General features: G+C 38.7%; 1 protein-coding gene and 1 pseudogene across 1 annotated transcript in view; both read right to left on the bottom strand.

The window, feature by feature from the left end:
- Positions 1 to 1,909: 1,909 nt before the first annotated feature.
- Positions 1,910 to 21,408, bottom strand: part of LOC112911594 (uncharacterized) — a 65,005-nt gene continuing 45,506 nt past the window's right edge. Inside the window, 1 exon segment of the mRNA XM_025988217.2 lies at positions 1,910 to 5,014. Within this exon segment, the coding sequence (XP_025844002.2) occupies positions 2,946 to 5,014 (2,069 nt within the window). The 3' untranslated portion in view covers positions 1,910 to 2,945.
- The window catches only part of LOC112911593 (uncharacterized), a 36,134-nt pseudogene continuing 16,635 nt past the window's right edge, over positions 1,910 to 21,408 (bottom strand).

Raw genomic sequence — 21,408 nt, forward strand, 5'->3', positions numbered from 1 at the left:
GAAGATGTGGTTATCTATATATAGGAATATTACTCACCCATCAGAATGGATGAATACACACCATTTGCTTCGATGTGGATGGAACTGGAGAGTATCATGCTGGATGAATAAGTCCATCGGAGAAGGACAATCATCAAATGGATTCACTTGTACAGAGAATATAAGAAATAGTGAAAGGTATTATAGGGGAAAGAAGGGAACTGATTGGGAAAAATTATAAAGGGTGATGAAACATGAGAGACTCCTAACTCTGGGAAATGAACAAAGTGTAGTGGATGGGGAGGTGGGTGGGGGGATGTGGCAACTGGGTGATGGGCACTAGGAGGCCACTTGATGGGATTAACACTGCGTGTTATACTTATGATTGCAAATCTAACTTACATAAGTAAATAAATATGATGAGCTATACTTTATGATTGCAAATCTAACTTACATAAGTAAATAAATGTGATGAGCATCCTTGTAATTTTCTCAATATAAAGGTATATATATATATATATATATATATATATATATATATACTATTAAGTGTGACGTTTGTCAGTTTTTGGAACATACTCCTTGCAAAGTTAAAGCACTTTATTTCCATTCCTAATTGAATAGTATTTAAAAATTCTAGGAGTATTAAATTCCATCATATGTGTTATCTACACACATATGGTCTTTTATCTGGTAGTGTGGTTAATTTTATGAAAAGATTTTCCAATACTAAATTTCCCAAACATAATATATATATATATATTTTTTTTAATAAATTAATTTTTATTGGTGTTCAATTTACCAACATACAGAAAAACACCCAGTGTCCCATCAAGTGTCCCCCTCAGTGCCCGTCACCCAATCCCCCCCACCCCCCGCCCTCCTCCCCTTCCACCACCCCTAGTTCGTTTCCCAGAGTTAGGAGTCTTTATGTTCTGTCTCCCTTCCTGACCAAGCATAATATATTTTTATAGGGTCACATTCTGCTGCATATGAGAGCAAACTCTTCCTACCAAAAAAGAAAAGGTGGCTTAAACAAGACAGTTCATTTCCCCTTGGTGGTGTAGGGATGGTATAACAGCCCCTTCATTATCAGACATCCCCACAGTTGACTTCTGTCAACCTTCCCTTAGACACTGTTAGCAATCTCTATCTCATTACTCAGAATTTAGTAGCAAGATCATACTTTCCTACAAAGACAATGGGGAAATGTGGCTCTTGGGCTGGGCACTGTCATTATGAGAAGTACAGTGATTCTGTTGGTAATGAAAGGTCACTGGAGTCAGAACTAGTAGTCTGCTGCATTTAAGATTGTCATGCCATTAAAAAAAAAAACTTCCACATCATTAGATTCATTTTGCTACAATTACATTTACTATATTTCAAACTATGTTCACAAATATGAACTCCAAGTCATTTATCCCTCACATGTCAATTCTTGGGGGAAATTATAAAGTGCTGGATTATTGATCCTTGAATTTTCCCAAGAATTATCAGCTACTACAAAAAGTCTCTGGAGCTTCTTCCTGCTTTGAGGCTTGGATGGGTTTAGAAACTAGAACTTTAAAGTGGCAATAGCTAAAGCTATCCTAGGTAGTCTACATAGAAGGAACTAATTAATAATTACAGGAAATGTTACCAGAAAACAAAAGGTGAGTTTGCTTTTTGGTACTTAGGGAGTCCAGTGGAAATTTGAAGTCTGGAATAAATATCTCAGCCTAGTTTGATGATCATGCCAGGTCCTTGGCAGGGCACCTTGAATGATGATCCCATCATGACCTCATACACTGTGAGAGATTATCTTAGTGAAAATCAAGATGTTCAAACTGGTGAGGGCAGAACAGATTTCTGTATGCACTATGCAGATGTATATACCTAAAGAGATAGTTGCCATGCCCACTTACAAAGGGCACGAAATAGCAGAAAGGGATTGTGGTATTGAAATTTAATTTTAATAAATCATATTATTCTAGTAACAAGTTGTATTTGTTAAAAACAATGTTGCTACACAAAGCACAAGTCCCTGGATGATGGCATGTATCTAACTTACCTCTCACATGTGACATTCACAAGTAAAATGCCAAACTACACAAAACTCACATAGTACAAAGGAAGAGAACATCTGAATATTCCTGTAGATCTTAAGATATATTTCTCGTTATCCTGATTACATCTATTTACACTGTAAAAAAAAAAAAAAGAAAAAGAAAAAATACCAACTTCATTTTGAATATGCCTATCAATTACAGTTGAGTGTTTTCTCCAACCCTTTCCTAATATGGAACATCTGAAACACAATTTCCCCCATAATAATTTGTAAAGGAAATTATTTTCCAAATTAATCAAAATAACAGTGAAGGGAACCTTTCTACTGAGGGTTTTGTTACCCCATCTGATATATTCATAGATCTTCATTCATATATTACTAATTTTTAAATGGAAGTTTGTCTTTCCTAGATGAAGAATTTCCCTCATTTAGAATATGATTTCTCCAAGGTATGAGCTTCTGATACCTAAAGTGTGTGTGATTTTGATATTTCTGCCATTTGTTGGCTTTCCATTTTCTCTCATTACAATCCTGTTTTTAAAAAATCCTACTATTTAATAAGAATTTCAAAGGAATGTGTTCTATATTCACTTGCTTTATGAAACTTCATCTTTGCAAATTTTATCACAGTAAAAAAAAATAATAACTTTCAAACATTTGGTTCATTGATACAGCTCCTCACCTGTACAAACTTTTAAAAAGGTATGGCTTGCTGCTGAAAACTTTCACAAGATTCACTGAATTCATAACATTCCTGTGTGCATTTACTGGGGTTTCTTTTATGAGTAAAAAGCAGCTTTCAATGGGTGCCCCTGCACATGCTGTCCATCCATAGGTTTCTATTCAATATTAGTTTTCTGCTGTACAATGAGATGATTTCATTTATAGTTTCTCTTCTATGTGAATCTTCGGGTATTTCCTATGAATTGACTTTGGGAAGAAAGTTTCTTATATTTAACTCAACATGCTTTTCATCTGCATGAGTTCTCTGATGCATAATGAGCTGTGACTTCCAACAGAAGGCTTTTCCACATTCAGTGCATTTACAGGGTTTCTCTCCTGTATGAGTCCTCTGATGTGCACTGAGGATTGATTTCTGAGAGAAGGTTTTTCCACATTCGTTGCATCCATAAGGTTTCTCCCCTGAATGAGTTCTCTGATGTACAATGAGCTGAGATTTCCTAATGAAGGCTTTCTCACATTCACTGCATTCATAGGGTTTCTCTCTTGTGTGCATTCTTTGATGTACAATGAGCTGTAATTTTCCACTGAAGGATTTCTCACACTGACTACATTTATAAGGGCTCTCCCCTGCATGAATTCGCTCATGTACAATGAGTAGTGACTTCCAAATGAAGGCCTTCCCACATTTGTTGCATTCATATGGTTTCTCTCCTGAATGAGTTCTCATGTGTATAATGAGATAGGATTTACTACTAAAGGCTTTGCCACAGTCACTACATCCATAAGGTTTTTCCCCTGCATGAGTTCTCTGATGGGAAATGAGCTGATCTTTCCTATTAAAGGCTTTTCCACATTCACTGCATTCATAGGGATTTTCTCCTGTGTGAATTCTCTGATGTACAATGAGTTGTGAATTAAAACTGAAGGATTTCCCGCATTCATTGCATTCATGTGGTTTCTCTCCTGTGTGAGTTCTCATATGTATGATGAGGTAAGACTTGCTCCTGAAGGCTTTTCCACATTCACTGCATCCGTAGGGTTTCACTCCAGTGTGACTTCTCTGATGCACAATGAGCTGTGACTTCAAACTAAAGGCTTTTCCACACTGATTACATCCATAGGGTTTTACCCCAGTGTGTGCTCCCTGATGTACGATGAGCTGTGACTTAAAAGTAAAGGCTTTTCCACATTCACTACAACCATAGGGCTTCTCCCCTGTATGAGTCCTCTGATGTACAATAAGGTTTGACTTTGTATTAAAGGCTTTGCTACAGTCATTGCATTCAAAGGGTTTTTCTCCTGTATGAGTTCTCTGATGTATAATGAGCTGTGATTTCAAACCAAAAGTTTTCCCACAGTCACTGCATTCATAGGGCTTTTCCCCAGCATGGGTTCTCTGGTGTGAAATGAGCTGGTATTTCCGACTGAAGGCTTTCCCACATTCATGGCATTCATATGGACTCTCTCCTGTGTGAATCCTCTGATGTATAAGGAGTTGTGAATTGAAACTGAAAGCTTTCCCACAGTCACTGCATTCATGGAGTTTCTCTCCTGTGTGAGTTCTCATATGTATAACGAGGTATGACTTGCTCCTGAAGGCTTTGCCACATTCACTGCATACGTAAGGTTTCATTCCTGTGTGACTTCTCTGATGCACAATAAGCTGAGACTTCAAACTGAAGGCTTTCCCACACTGAATGCACCCATAGGGCTTTACTCCTGTGTGAACCCCCTGATGCACAATGAGCTGTGACTTGAAAGTAAAGGCTTTTCCACATTCACTACAACCATAGGGCTTCTCCCCTGTATGGGTTCTCTGATGTACCATAAGGTTTGACTTTGTATTAAAGGCTTTCTGACATTCACTACATTCAAAGGGTTTCTCTCCTGTATGAATTCTTTGATGTATAACAAGCTGTGACTTCAAACCAAAATCCTTACCACATTCATTACAACCATAAGGTTTCTGTCCTGAATGAGTTCTCTGGTGTGAAACAAGCTGGTCTTTCCTACTGAATACTTTTCCGCATTTGCAGCATTCATAGGGATTCTCACCTGTGTGGATTCTCTGATGTATGACAAGTTGTGAATGGAAGCTGAAGGATTTCCCACATTCACTACATTGATGGAATTTCTCTCCTGTGTGAGTCCTCTGATGGACAGTGAGGTAGGACTTACTGCTGAAGTCTTTCCCACATCCCTTACATTTGTAAGGTTTCTCTTCTAGATGAATTTGCTGATGCATTGCAAGGTACGACTTACTGCTGAAGGTCTTCCCACAAAAACTGCATTCAAAAGGTTTTCCTCCTATACACGTCTGCTGGCATATGAGTTGTGACTTCTTGTTGATGGTTTTTCCACATTCATTACTTTCACAGTATTTTATTCCAATAACAGTTTGCTCGTGTTCAGGATGGTGGAATGATTCCCTATGTGCATGAAACTCATTAGGATTCTTTCCAGCATAATCACTATTGAAATCTGTATTATATTTAAATCTCGTTCCAGGTGTGACATACTTATGAAGCTTTTCTCCTGAAGAAACATAATTTGTACTAAGAAGACACAGTTTCCCAAATGTACATTCGTAGCCTTTTGCCATATTTTCCAGCTTATCTTGATTTTCCTGATGCCATTCCACATGATCATCAATTTCCCAGGCTTTTCCTATCAATGAAAATAGTTATATTAAAAATAATAACATGATCCTGGCATAGCATAAAATTACCTTAAAAATACTATGTCAAGAGAGGGTATATTTTTAGTTTCACACATTAGCTCTTAATATAAATAAAATCTCAAGTATAAATGTACTGAAACTCCTGGCCAGAGAGAAGAAACAAAACTAAAAATGAAGATTGGCGTAGAAAACTAAAAATGAATAGAGATGGTTTAAGTTTTAAAATGCTGCATAAGGGGTAAAGAAAGCAAAACAGGCACAAATAAAAATAAGAAAAATATAAAGCAGTTGGAAGAGATTTCAGCATTGTATTTTTTCAACAAATAATTGTCAAATACCTATTACATGCTAAACACTGTGCTCAACTCAGAAGAAACTCAGAAAACACTGCAAATTACAGTCCTCTTGGAAAGAAAGTTCTACTGCATGCCCAAATACATGAAAATAAAGTCACAAGAAAAGTCAATGTGATGTTTCAAAACACTGAGGATAAGCAGCAGGTAGTTTCTCTTCCAGAGAAAACAGTAAAATTGTTTTGTATAATGAATCTGAAGTCAGAATGGCATCTGATTTCACATTAGCATCATTAGATGATAAAAAAGAAAACTCAGAAGTATACACATTTTCAGAGACACAGGTCTTAAATGTTATACTTCGTGCACTCTTTCACAGGAAATAACTTGAAGAGGTGCTTCAACAAAAGAAACCAAGAAAAAAGATGACCCCAAATAAATATGGAAAATAAAATCTGAAAGGAGACTCCAGGATAAAACAGTGTAGTACAGCCAGGGTATGAGGTAAACTAGGGTCACACTAGAGCACATCCAAGGACAAGGGAGTGGCATAATCAGGAAGAGACAGAATGACTAACATGGCTGAATGAAGCACAGGAATACTTAAATATGTGAAGAAAAGTCTGGGGTTAATGATAAATACACACTAATGATAAGAACAGAGAAAACTGGGGATCCCTGGGTGGCGCAGCGGTTTAGCGCCTGCCTTTGGCCCAGGGCACGATCCTGGAGACCCGGGATCGAATCCCACGTCGGGCTCCCAGTGCATGGAGCCTGCTTCTCCCTCTGCCTGTGTCTCTGCCTCTCTCTCTCTCTCTCTGTGGCTATCATAAATAAATAAAAATTAAAAAAAAAAATTTAAATTAAAAAAAAAAAAAGAACAGAGAAAACTGGGCAGGCAAACAACTAAAAAAAATGATTTTTTTTTTTTTTTAAGATTTTACTCATTCATTCATGAGAGACACACACAGAGAGAGAGAGAGAGAGGCAGAGAGACACGGGCAGGGGGAGAAGCAGGCTCCATGCAGGGAACCTGATGTGGGACTATATCCCAGGACTCCAGGATCATGCCCTGGGCCAAAGGCAGGAGCTAAACTGCTGAGCCACCCAAGGATCCCTGAATAAAATGATTTATGAACAAAAATTAGCCATTGCATATTTGCTTGATTCACCTGTGACTAGAAATTACATAGTCATAAAGATGTAAAAACCGGAGACTGATCTAACCTGAACGAACTAACTTTATAAGAAGAGACAGTGCATATATCATTGAAAGTATGAGAGAAGGGGCATGAAAGAGAATTGAATCATCATGCTGTTATACTGAATAACAGTGGTGATGACCACTAGGGGAAAATCAGCACTAGAATAAGCTGGTTATTTAGAAATAAGGAAGCAAATACCATGAAAAGACCTAAAAGGGATGAAAGTGATTTTACCAGGGGGAATATAACACTGAGAGGAGGCAGGGTGAACTATATGCTGCTGACAACAAAACCCAATAGCCAAAAATACAAAGTGGAGAGGGAACAAGACCTAGGATTCAGTCCTCAGGCACAATGACAAGTATCTGGAGGCTGACTGGGTAGAGAATGGATGGACCTGATCCAGATGTCCTAAAGTAATATGCTGACCAAGGCCACAAAGAGAAAAGAGCATTTAGAGAACATGGCAGCAAGTCAGGCTTGGAGACAGCAGATCAGAGGACCTTAATATGTCATCCCAGGGTTCCCTACCTCTTAAATCTGATCCCTCTTCATTTTGTAAATAGTCTCCATATTGTATTTTCTCAAGCATCAATTCCCAAGTGGGGGCATTACCTCCTCCTTGCACTGAGAAGTGAAGGTTCTATCACGATGGCTTGGGAAAGAGTATTACTGGCTATTCCATGGTTCTAAACTCAGAAAAGTTCCTATCAAGAAGAAAACAGGCCAGTGACTAATGAATCTTTGTCCAGGAATCAGATTTGTTCATGTGTTTGGCTAACAGTCTTAACCCTGTAGACTTTCAGAGTTCATAGAAACTAAATCTGTCTTAATACTCTACCCTGTAACCCTGCTGTAGCTATGATCATAACCCATCCTCAGTTCCCCTGGTTAGCCACAGTTCTTACTTCCTTCATTGGAGTTCCCAAGATACATAATACATTTTCTGTTAAGCATTCTCTTTGGAACAATAATAGCAGGAAGTGATACTACGGTTGGTCTCAAGGGAAATTTCAAAGAATTCCCGAAATCAAAACAATACCAAAGCCAATGAATAGAAGACGGAATTTCCTAAGCTTAAATATTACTTAAACATGATTGAAGATGATTACTGTGTTTCAAAAGTAATAGCTGGAAACTTCACTTGCACGGACAGAATTCAGATTTCTGAAGCTACAGAACAGCATTCTCCCAAACAACCATTTTGGGTGTAGCCAAAAAGACAATGGAAAAGGGAATCATAATCATGCTCAGAGAGTGGAACCAAGGGCTCATTAGGCCACTGCCACAGCAGGAAGTCCCAGCACAACCTGCCCATCCAGGGCATCGATGCACTGCAAACCAGTGACTTCTATGTGGCACTCACTGTGGCTGCTCTTCAGAATGGGGATTCCTGTTGTACCTGCCCTGTACTTCTCTCCACCACTCTGTACTTGTCTGGCTGGTTGGGTGTGAATAACTTATCTTTAACTGCAGGTTACCAGACCATAAAGAACTACCACTGAGAATGAGGATCCAAGACTTCATTAATACAGGACAAGAAGAAAAGCAGGGATGGTGGAACATTTTTGAAGATGGATGGATTAGAAGAGGATGACTAGAAGCTGCCTAGCCAAAGAGGTGGAGGAAGGTAGACAGTGCTGCCAACCAAACAATCCTTCTCCCTTTTTCCTGGCTGGCAGAAAACTGATATTTTTTTCCCCAAGCCCATCCTTAAGGCCATGTGCCTCAGTCAGGGAAATGGGGACCAATCTCCACTGCTACCTCTACCCCAGAAAGTAAAGCATCATCTCAGACAACAGTGGTGGCCCTACTTCCCTTGACAGAGTCTTACTCAGACAGGGGTATGTGATGAAAACCTAGCCCAGTAAGCATGATGATGTGATAAAAACCTAGCCCACTAAGCTGAGAGTTTCTGCAATAGGCTCTACCACCTGATAAAAAGAATCACGTGGAAAAAGCAGTTTTCTTGTTCTACTGGCCAGTGGTGTATCTGCAGGTATTGGCTGGAACTGTAGAAGCCATCTGATGACTATGAGGGAGTGAACCTGAGGGAAATGTTGACAGACTTGGAATGGCCATGCGGAGAGGCACCTTTGGTGATTTGCTGAATCGATGGTTTAGTCAACCCTACAACTGCCCCTTGTCAGGACTTTCGGTGATGTGTGGTAATAAATCACTTCTGTTTAGTATATTGATTTAGGATTAATCAGAAATTATAGTTGATACAATCCTAAAGACTAATGAGATTCATTCTGTCATGCCCGTGACAGATGGAACACATTAGGGAAATGTATCTGACAGTAACATCAAGATGAACTAATACAAAAGACAAGCACATTTGGGGAATAAATAGAACAATCAAGAAATGAGATCTTGATTTTATTTTTGGTAGGGACTGGGAAAATGGGGGCTTTACTTAAAAGACTTCTTTTTAGGGAACCAACATATTAACAGATTTCAGCAACATTAGTGAAGAGAACTGCATATGAAGGCGATTTAAGCTGACTTCCCAGGGCCAGGAGAAAGAGCTAGAAGCAGAGCAGAATGAATAAACAGAATGCCAAGAAGAAAGTATGATGTAGCTATGGAGCAATGCAATAAACAGTTCCAGTTCCTGAAAATGAGACAAAGGAGTGGCACACACAGGAAAGATGCTCAAAAGACCAATCAAACTCTGTACCAAAGGCTGAGGAGGGACGGAGTGTCAATTACCAAAAGGGCAACACAGCTTAAATCTTCAGAACAGATGTCTTTTAAACGTTACAATATATAAGAAAAGTAGAGGGTATGAAAAGTCCCTTTGGACTCAGAGGGAAGAACAAGAAAAGTCAGTAAAGCTTTGTGCTAAAAGCTAAAAAGTAAAAAAAGTAAAGCTTTATGCTAAAGTGCTAAAAGCACTTAGTCGTACAGTGTGTGAGTGGGTTCAATATGGTGTCACATGAGGAAAGGGGAGGGGAGGACTCAATAGAGAATAACTAATATCCACAGGTGCCAGAATGTGCTTAGAAGGAACAGTAATGACTTCTAATAGATATCAGGAAGGAAGGAGGCTGTGATTATGATTAACTCTAAGTGTAAGAGATTTAAAAATATAATTAAAAAAAAAAAAAGTAGAAGGGGGAATGAACATCATATTAAGAGATAAAGAGAAAAAGCCTGTTTAACTGCATAACAAAATGAATCTAATCCCCTGGGAAAGCATGAAGGAAACAGAGAATGCTGAGAGAAAGAAATGAACTAAAACAGACTGGTTATGAATGAGACAAAAAGTACAAACATGAGGTGTATGTCATGTGAGAATTCACATCAATTCTGAATAAGGAGGAAAAGATCTAAATATCCTCATCACCCACCTGGTTGGCCTTGACTTGGGATTTGGGTCTGCATCATCCACAGTTCTTCTCCTTGTTCCAACTTGAAGATGATATCAGGTTTGGCATCTTGATACCCTGTGAATGGAAAAATCACAGACAACCTGGACCAAAACTGCCTCAAACCCTGAAGAAGGGGAAAGAGTCAGTTTAGAGGCAGCATGATAAAGTTGTCCTTCTGCCCCATGGCAAAGTGAAGACTATTCAAACTAGCATATTCTAATGCCAAAGGGAGACTAAGAAAATCTGGCTTTTAAATATAAGTCCAAAATCACTAAGAACTTTGCAAAAGCCACCCAGCTTTCAGCAACCAAGAAGGGGAAGCCTGGAGATTACACACACCCCATTTATTGGAGGGAGCTCCTACCCAGGGACACCAGGTGGCTATAGTTCTCCAACATCACACTCCTGTATAGGTGCTTCTGAGCTGGGTCCAGTAGCCGCCATTCTTCCCAGGTGAAGTCCACAAACACATCCACGAATGACAATGGTCCCTGAAAGAGCATATTCTTATTCAATCTCAAAGTCTTTAGTGAGTTTCTGGTAAACAAAAAGATGCCTAGGATGTCCACTGTTTATATTCTACTTGTGAGAAAAGCAAAAATATATTGAAAACATTCCATCAATGTGTATTAAATCAGTCAGCCTTTCACTCAACATAGGAGAATATCAGGTGCCAGATACTCAGTGAGGTACAGGTGATATAAACTTGAATGAAGGGACATCTGGTGGCCCAGTCAACTAAGTGTCCAAGTCTTGATTTTGGCACAGGTCATCATCTTGGAGTTTTGGGATCAAGCCCTGTGTCTGGCTCTGGGCTCAGTGGGGAGTCTGTTTGAATATTCTCGCTCTTCTTCTCTTTCTCTCTCTCTCAAATAAATAAAATACATCCTTGAAAAAAGAACTTGAAAGAAACACAATCCTGTCCACAAGAAGTACTCACCACTGCAAAGGAATACAAAGTTAAACATGTGTGAATGCAACTGTGGGCGACCATGAACTAGCTGGAGTGACTGAAGCAAACCAGGCCTGGACTTGCGTCCCTCATTCACTCAAAAGGCTCGGGAGCCTAAAGGGTGAATAGTTGGTTGACGCTTGAGAAAGGGCTTGAGCAATGGTTCTCAGGGCTCGCTTGTACGTGATTGCCCACATAACACAATAGATACAACTTATTGATTGTAAGATTCACTCTGGCGTGGTCATAAATGTAAATAAGGGTCTGTGCTGTCCTTGCTGGTCTGTTTACCATATCTAATATTCCTTTGAAGTATGCACATCTGGAGCAACAAGCTTATCTATTTACCAAGGTCTTCTGGCACCCGTGAGTCTGTCTTGCATGCTGAGAAAGGGGAACTTTGGAGGGTTTCACAAACATGCTAAAAATAGATACCTTCTTAGCTTTGTTTTGCTCATGCTATAAAATATTGTAAAACCTTGAATAAAGCTGGCACTGCTTGGACATCATCCACTGTGTCCCTCCTGTCCCCATCTCTTTACTTTTATTTTATTTTCCTCATCCCCTTATCCTCAGGACCCTGATCGTGTTGCCACAGCACACGCAACATGCAACTGGAAGTCAAAGAAGCTAAGACAAAAGAACATACAACAAGGGCACAAAGACGGAAACAGCAATGCTACTCATTAAAGATACATCTTTGAATGTTTAAGCTATCCGAGGAAACATCTGCACAGGGTAACCAACTGTCCCAATGTACCCAAGACTACGGGATTTCCCTACACATGGGACCTTCAGTATTAAGGCAGGACAGCTACAGGCAAACAGGAATGGTTAGTCATCATCCTTCCTTAGCTCCAGGTGTCAGGTATTCAAAAAGTACAGGTGATAATAAACCAGGATGAAATACACTCCTGCCTGAGAGAAGCATTTAGCATTGCAGAAGAAAGCAAAGTTTAAAAGATGCAAATGTAGCAGGAGATTAAAGAAGCTAAGATAGGGGGATCCCTGGGTGGCTCAACAGTTTGGTGTTGACCCAGGGCCTTCGACCCTGGGCATGATCCTGGAGTCCCAGGATTGAGTCCCACATTGGGCTCCCTGCATGGAGTCTGCTTCTCTCTCTCCCTGGGTCTCTACCTCTCTCTGTCTCTGTGTCTCTCATGAAAAAATAAATTATTTTTTTTTTAAAAAGGGAGAAGCTAAGATAAACAAACAGAGTACAATAAGGGCACAAAGCTGGAAGCTAGCAATACCACTTGGAAGTGTCAGGCTGAATCTGTAAAAGGGTACCACAGGAGCAGCCACTGTGAGAGAAGAGGTTAAAACTTAAGTGGAAAGAAAAGACAAAAGCTCTAAGTAGTGGCCAATTTGTTGGACAAATGATCTGAATAGGAAGATATACAGATAGCAAATAAGCATATGAAAGATGTTCAACATCATATGTCATTGAAGAATTGCAAGTTAATAATGACACACCATCACAGACCCATTAGAATGGCTAAGATAAAAAATAACACAACCAAATTTCATAAAAGACATGAATATAAACATCCCAGAAGCTCAGAGAATTGAACAAAGATGAAGTCAAAGAAACCCACACCAAGGGACGCCTGTGTGACTCAGCGGTTGAGCATCTGCCTTTGGCTCAGGGCATGATCCCAGAGTCCCAGGATCAAGTCCCACATCAGGGTCCCCTCAAGGACCCTGCTTCTCCTTCTGCCTATGTCTCTCGTGAATGAATTAATAAAATCCTAAAAAAAAAAAAAAAAAAAAAAAAGAACCATGACCCAACTATAAGCTGTCTAAAAGAAACTCGCTTTAGATCGAAAGATAAAAACAGATTGAAAGTGAAAGATATTCAATGCAAATAGTATCCAAAAGAGAGCAGAGAGGGTAATACCAGTATCAAATACAATAGTCTTCAAATCAAAAAAGGTTTCTAATAAGAGACCAAAAGGGACATTATATACTATTAAAGGTTCAATACCATAAGACAATATAAAAACTATAGTTATACATATAATAACAGATCATCAAATTATATGAAGCAAAAACAGAATTGAAGGGTCAAAGTTTTATAATGATAATTGGAAACTTCAATATCCTGCTTTTCATAATGGATAGAACAACCAGACAGAAGATAAGAAAACAAAATACTTAAAGCAAAGATCTAACAGATGTAGTCAAAATAGTCTACCCAACAAGAGCATATGTATACTTTTCAAGTGCACAGGGGACATAGAACAGGAAAGACTGTGTTAACCCACAAATTACATCCCAGTAGATCTTAAAAGATAAAGATCAGGGAACCTAGGTGGCTCAGTTAAGTGTCTGACTCTTAATTTTGGGTTATGTCATGATCTCAGGGTTGTGAGAGATCAAGCCCTGGGTTGGGTCTATGCTGGGAACTGAGCCTGCTTAAAATTCTCTCTCTTTCTGTCTGTCCCTCCCCCACTACTCGTGTGTGCTCACTCCCTCTTAAAAAAAAAAAGACTGTACAAAGTATTTTCTCTGACTACACAGGATAAAGATAGAAATCAACAGAAAGGGAAAAAAAGGAAAATTTACAAATTAAAGGAAATTAAACAACATATCTTAAGGAACGGATCAAAGAAAACATCAAAAGGTAAATTAGACATAAATGAAAACAAAATACATCATACCAAAATTCACAGGATGCAACAAAAAGCAGTGTTGAGGGGAAAATTAACTAGGCAGAGTAGAGGAAGCAAAAGAACATATCAGTGATTCAGAGGACAGTGTAATGGAAATCAATCAAACTGGACAGGAGAGAGAAAAAAGAATAATGGAAAATGGAAAAAGACTTAGGGAACTCAGCAACACCATCAAGAGTAGTAACAATTGCATTATAGAGACCTCAAATGGAGAAAAGATAGAAAGGGGGGCAGAATATTTATTTGAAGAAATAATAGATGAAAATTCCCTGAATCTAGAGATAGGAACAGAAATTCAGATCCAGGAAATACTGAGAGCCACCAACAAAATCAACCCAATGAGGTCCACACCAAGACACACAGTAATTAAAATGGTTAAGAAAAAAAAAAAAAAAAGTAGTGATAGAGAATTTTAAAGCAGCAAGAGAAAACAGTTACATACAAGGGAAACCCATAAGGCTATCAGCTGATTTTTCAGCAGAAACTTGGCAGTCCAGAAGAGAGTGGCATGATATTTTCAAAGTGCTGACAGAAAAAAAAAAAAAAACAAACCTGCAGACAAGAATGCTCTATACAGCAAAGTTATCATTCAGAAAAGGAAGATAACAGAGTTTTCCAAACAAAAGTTAAAGGAATTCATGACCATTAAACTAGTCCTACAAGAAATAGTAAAGGAGATACTTTGAGTCGAAAGATAAGACCTAAATAGGAGTAAAAAAGTAGGAAGCACAAAAATAGTAAAAATAAGTATCTATAAAAATCAGTCAAGGGACTCACAAAATAAAAGGATGTAAAGTATGACACCATATACCTAAAATGTATGGATGGGGACAGGAAGATGAGTATAGAATGGGTTCAAACTTTAGCAACTATCAACTTAATACAAACTGCCATATGCATAAGATGCTATATTCAAACTTAATGGTAACCACAAATCAAAATCACTAATATAAAATAAATAAAGAGAAAAGAATCCAAGTATATCACTAAAGAATGCCAATATACCATGAGAGAAGAGAGCAAGAGAAGAAACAGAAAAGAACTATAAAAACAACCATAAAACAAGTACCAAATGATAACTACAAACCTATCAATAATTAAGATTTTTAAATAAAATCTTTAAAAAAAAAAAAGACACAGGGTGACAGAATGGATAAAAAAGCAAGACCCATCTATATGTTGCCTATAAGACACTCATTTTTGACCTAAAGATACCTGCAGATTAAAAGTGAAAGGATGGGAAACAATTTCTCATACAAATGAATGTGTAAAAGCCAGGGTAGCAATACTTATATCAAACAAAATATATTTTATTTTTTTTAAAGATTTTATTTTATTTATTCATGACAGACACACAGAGAGAGAGGCAGAGACATAGGCAGAGGGTGAAGCAGGCTCCATGAAGGGAGCCTGATGCGGGGCTGGATCCCGGGACCCCAGGATCACGACCCGAGCCAAAGTTGGACGCTCAACCACTGAGCCACCCAGGCGTCCCCAAAATATATTTTAAAACAAAGAACATAACAAGAGAAAAAAAAGGACAGTATATAACCATAACGGGAACAACCCAACACAAAGATATAACAGGTATAAATATTTATGCACGCAGCAGAGCAGCACCCAAATATATAAAACAACTAATAACAAACATAAAAGAAGTCACCAATAGTAATACAATAATAGTAGGGGACTATAACACCCAACTTATATCAGTAGACAGATTATCCAAACAGAAAAATCAACAAGGAAAATAATGGCTTTGAATGACACATTGGACCACATGGATCTAATAAATATATTCAGAATATTCATCATAAAACAGCAGAATAGACATTCTTTTCAAATACACATGGAACATTCTCCAGAACAGATCACATATGAGGCCACAAAACTAATTCCAACAAATTAAAAAGATGAAAGTCATACCATGCATCTTTTCTTTTCTTGTTTTTTCTTTTCTAAGAGAAAAAGCACAAGAGGGTGCACAACCAGGTAGGTACAGAAGGAGAGAGAGAATCTTAAACAGGCTTCATACTCAGCATGTAGAGCCTGATGCAGGGCTTGATCTCACAACCCTGAGATCATGACCTGAGCTTAAATCAAGAGTCAGATGCTCAACCACCCAGGCATCCTTTTCTTTTTCTTTTTTCTTTTTTTTTTTTAAAGATTTTATTTATTTACTCATGAGAGACACAGAGAGAGAGAGAGGCAGAGACACAGGAAGAGGGAGAAGCAGGCTCCATGCAGGGAGCCCGATGCGGGACTCAATCCCGGATCTCCAGGATCACGCCCTGGGCCGAAGGCAGGCACTAAACCGCTGAGCCACCCAGGGATCCCCCACCCAGGCATCCTTATCAAGTATCTTTCCTTTTTTAAAATAAAGATTTTATCTATTTATTCATGAGAGCCACAGAGAAAGGCAGAGACACAGGCAGAGGGAGAAACTTGCTCCATCCAGGGAGCCCAATGTGGGACTCGATCCCAGGACCAAGGGATTATGACCCAAGCTAAAGGCAGATGCTCAACCATTGAGGGACCTAGGCAGCCCTCAAGCATTTTTCCTGACCACAATGTTATGACACTAAAAATCAACCACAAGAAAAAAATCTGGAAAAAAACACAAATACATGCAGGTTAAATAACATTCTAGTATGCAATGAAAGTATCATCCAAGAAATCAAAAAGAAAATTAAAAAATACATGAAGAAAAATGAAAATGAAAACACAATGATCCAAAATCTTTGGGGTGTACCAAAGCTGTTCTAAGAGGGAAGTTTATAACAATACAGGCTCCTCAAGAAGCAAGAAAAATCTCAAATAAACAACTGAACCTTACATAGAACAGAACTAGAAAGAATAAACAAAACCCAAAGCCAGTAGAAGAAAAGAAATAATACAGATTAGAGCAGAAATAAATGAAACAGAAACTAAAAGAAGGGGGGGGGGGGGGAGAAAGAGAGAGAGAGGAAGGGAGAGAGAGAAGACTCAAAATCAGAAAAGAAAGAAGAGAAATAATGACTAATACCACAGAAATATAAATGATTGTAAAAGAACAGAATGAAAGATTACATGCCAACAAAGTGGACAACCTAGAAAAAAATGGATAAATTTCTAGAGACATATAACCTCCCAAAACTGAATCAGGAAGAAATATAAAATTTGAACAGACTGATTACCAGTGATGATACTGAATTAATAATTTAAAAAACTCCAAAAAAATAAAAATCAAATATCATTCTTATTGGTCAAAAACTGAAAGCTTTTCTTTTTTGTTGTTGTTGTTTGCTAAAGATTTTATTTATTTATTCATGAGAGACAGAGAGAGAAAGAGAGAGAGAGAGGCAGAGACACAGGCAGAGGGAGAAGCAGGCTCCATGCAGGGAGCCCGACGTGGGACTCAATCCCGGGACTCCAGGATCACACCCTGGGCCGAAGGCAGGCGTCAAACCGCTAAGCCACCCGGGGATCCCCTGAAAGCTTTTCCTCTAAGATAAGGAACACAGCAAGGATGCCTGCTTTCACCATTTCTATTCAAGGTAGTACTGAAATTTCTAGCCAAAACAATTTGGCAAGGAGAAGAAATGTCTTTCAAATGGGAAAGGAAGAAGTAAAATGATTTTTCTTCACAGATGATATGATCCTACATGTGGAAAACTTTAAAGATTACACACACACACACCTGGTTAGAACTAATAAATTAACTCAGCAAAGTAGCAGGATACAATGCTAACACACACACAAAAAAAATCAGCTGCATTTCTATATATGAAAAATAATCAAAAAAATAAAAAATAAAAAAAAAATAAAAAAAATCAATCTGAAAAGCAAATTATGAAAACAATTCCATTTATAATAGCATCAAAAAGAATAAATGCAGGGTGCATGGGTGGTTCAGTGGTTGAGCATCTGCCTTGGGCTCAGGTAGTGACCCCAGGGTCCTGGGATCCAGTACTGCATCAGTCTCCAGCACGGAGCCTGCTTCTCCCTCTGCCTATGTTTCTGCCTCTCTCTGTGTCTCTCATGAATAAATTTTAAAAATCTTAAAAAAAAAAAAAAAAAAAAAGGAATAAATGCTTATCCAATGAGGTAAATAACTTGTAGAATGAAAACTAGAAAATTCTGCTGAAATAAATTTTCAGACATAAATGGGGGTGCCTGGTGGGTTAGTTGGTTAAGCCTCTGTCTTCAGCTCAGGTCATGATCCCAGGGTCCTGCTCAGTGGAGAGTCTGCTTCTCCATCTCCCCCTAATCATGCTCTCTCTCTCTCTCTCAAATAAATTATTTTTTTATCTTAAATAAATAAATAAAAGACATAAATAAATGCAAACATAGTATATGTTCATGGATGGAAGGCTTATCATTAAGGTGCCAATACTACTCACAGTGATCTACATACTAAATGTAATATCTATCAAAATCCCACTGACACTTTTTTTGCACAAACAGAAATGCCCATCCTAAAATTCATATGGAATTTTAGGGACCCTGAATAGCCAAAGCAATATAGAAAAAGAATGAAGCTGGAGGACTCACATTTCCCTATTTCAACAATGACTACAAAGCTATAGTAATTACAGCAAAGTAGCATTGGCATAAAGACTGATATACAGACCAATGAAACAGACTAGAGAATTCAGAAATAAACCCTTACATATATGGTCAAATGATTTTAAAAAAATAAATAAATAATAATTTATTATAATAATTTATAAATAATAAATATTAATAATTTATAAATAATTTATTTATTTATTTATTTATTTATGATAGACAGAGAGAGAGAGAGGCAGAGACACAGGAGGAGGGAGAAGCAGGCTCCATGCCAGAAGCCTGACGTGGGACTCGATCCCGGGACTCCAGGATCACACCCTGGGCCAAAGGCAGGCGCCAAACTGTTGAGCCACCCAGGGATCCCCTCAAATGATTTTCAACAATGGTGTTAAGACCACATGATGGGGAAAGAAAATTCCTCTCAATAAATGTTGCTGAGAAAACTGAGTGTCCACATGAAAGAGAATGAAGTAGGATCCTTCCCAACCTCATACATAAAAACAAACTCTAAAATCTTAGCAAGTTTTTATAGCTATCCACAAGCTCCTCTAATTAATATGGAAAAGCAGAGGAAAAAAGATAGCCAAAACAATTCTGAGGAGCAAAGGTGAAGTATTTCCAGTAGCCCATTTTAAGACTTCCTATAAAATCAAGTTGGTGTGATGCTGGGGAAAGATCAGACACAAGACGAATGAAGCAGAAAACAGAGCCTAGGAATAGACCCATACAAACATTGTCTCCTGATTTTTTTTTTTAATTTTTTTTTTAAATTTATTTATGATAGTCACAGAGAGAGAGAGAGAGAGAGAGGCAGAGACACAGGCAGAGGGAGAAGCAGGCTCCATGCACCGGGAGCCCGATGTGGGATTCGATCCCGGGTCTCCAGGATCGCGCCCTGGGCCAAAGGCACGCGCCGAACCGCTGCGCCACACAGGGATCCCGATTTTTTTTTTTTTAATCAAAGACATAAAGGCAATTCAATGGAGAAAGGAAAATATTTTCAGCAAATGGTGGTGCAGGAATACTTTCACATCCATAGACATAATAAACCTCAATACATAACCCAACCCTATATAAAATTTAACTAAAAATGAGTCATAGACTTATATGTAAATTCTAAAACTATTAAAAAAAAGTCTACAGAAATACAAGAGAAAATTTGTGTACTTTGGTTTGGGCAATGAGATTTTATTTTCATTTATTCGTTTTGTTCAGTAGGCCTCATGCCCAATATGGGGCTTGAACTCATGACCCAGAGATCAAAAGTTGCACGCTCCACTGACTGTGCCAGCCAGGTGCGTGGGTAATGAGATTTTAGACATGGCACCTAAAGCACAATCCATTCTAAAAAGTAAAATTGAGAAAATGGAATTTACTGTAATTAAAATACTTGTTCTGGGGATCCCTGGGTGGCGCAGCGGTTTGGCCCCTGCCTTTGGCCCAGGGCGCGATCCTGGAGACCCGGGATCGAATCCCACATCGGGCTCCCGGTGCATGGAGCCTGCTTCTCCCTCTGCCTGTGTCTCTGCCTCTCTCTCTCTCTCTCTCTCTCTGTGACTATCATAAATAAATAAAAATTAAAAAAAAATATTTAAAAAAAAATACTTGTTCTGTGAAAGCTGGTATTACAAAAATGAAAGAGACAAGCCAGAGACTGGGAGAAAACAGGGATCCTGTTATGGGACTCGATCTCAAGACCACAGGATCACACCCTGAGCCAAAGGCAGATGCTTAGCTGCTGAGCCACCCAGGCATCCTACAAATCACTTTTCTGATGAAGGACTTGAATCTAGAATATGTAAAGAACCCTTACATATTAATGGCAAGAAAACAACCCAATTAAAAATTGGGGAAAAGATCAGACACGGAACAGATACTTCACCAAAGATATACAGAGGGCAAAACATATATTAAAAGATATTCAGTAATACTAGCCATAGGGAGATGCAATTTAAAATCACAACGAAATACCACCTCACATATGTTATTATGGTAAAATTTTACAAACCCGACAACACTAAGCACTGGCCAAGATGAGGAGCAACAGGAACTCTCATTCACTGCTGGTAAGAATGCAAAATTGCGCAGATACTTTGGAAGACAGTTTTTTTTACAAAGATAAATACATTGTTACCATACAATCCAGCAATCATGTTCCTATTTACACAACTAATGGGAAAAGTCATGTCTACACAAAAACCCATACAGGAATGTTGACTGCATCTGTAATCATCAAAAACTGGAAGCCTCTGGATATCAAGACCTACTATAAATAAAGATAGTGTGATATTGGCACAAGGACAGAAAAGAAGACCAACTGCAAAGAACAAGATGTAATCACTCTGCTAAGTGGTGATGCAACAAGCAGCCAAAGGCACTGCAGTTAAGACCAGAAATCATGGAAACCAGCACCCAGAGCTGAAAGCCAGCAGAAGAAGAGGCCAACAGAGGTCCAAGACTGATTAAACTCCTTTAAAGATTTATGTATTTATTTGAGAGAGAGAGAGTGTGTGTGTGTGTGTGTGAGCACAAGTGAGTAGGGGGCAGGGACAGAGGGAGACAGAGAATCTTAAGCAGACTTAAGCTCAGCAGGCTGAGCACAGAGCCCAACAGGGATTTGATCTCAGGACTCTGAAATCATGACCTGAGCCAAAACCAGGAGCTGGACACTTAACCAACTGAGCCCCCCAGGTGCCCTTGATTAAACTCCTTTAAATAGGGAAGATTTTGTAGCAAATCGTCACTCTTCAGATGCTGAGTCATTCACATCTGAATGTATCAAAAAGCAACTGCTGCCACTGGACAGACTCTCCACAGCTTGAACATAATAAGAAGCACATGCCAAGAGGGACCCGGGCTCATCTCAACTGCACACTCACAGATGGACTTTGGGACTTTGTGTTTGGTTAGTAACTTCTTACCCCTTACTGTATCTGGTTTGTTGTGGGATTTTGTACTGTGCTTT

This window comes from Vulpes vulpes, chromosome 10 (genome assembly GCF_048418805.1).
Source record: "Vulpes vulpes isolate BD-2025 chromosome 10, VulVul3, whole genome shotgun sequence".
In the NCBI taxonomy this organism is placed as follows: Eukaryota; Metazoa; Chordata; class Mammalia; order Carnivora; family Canidae; genus Vulpes; species Vulpes vulpes.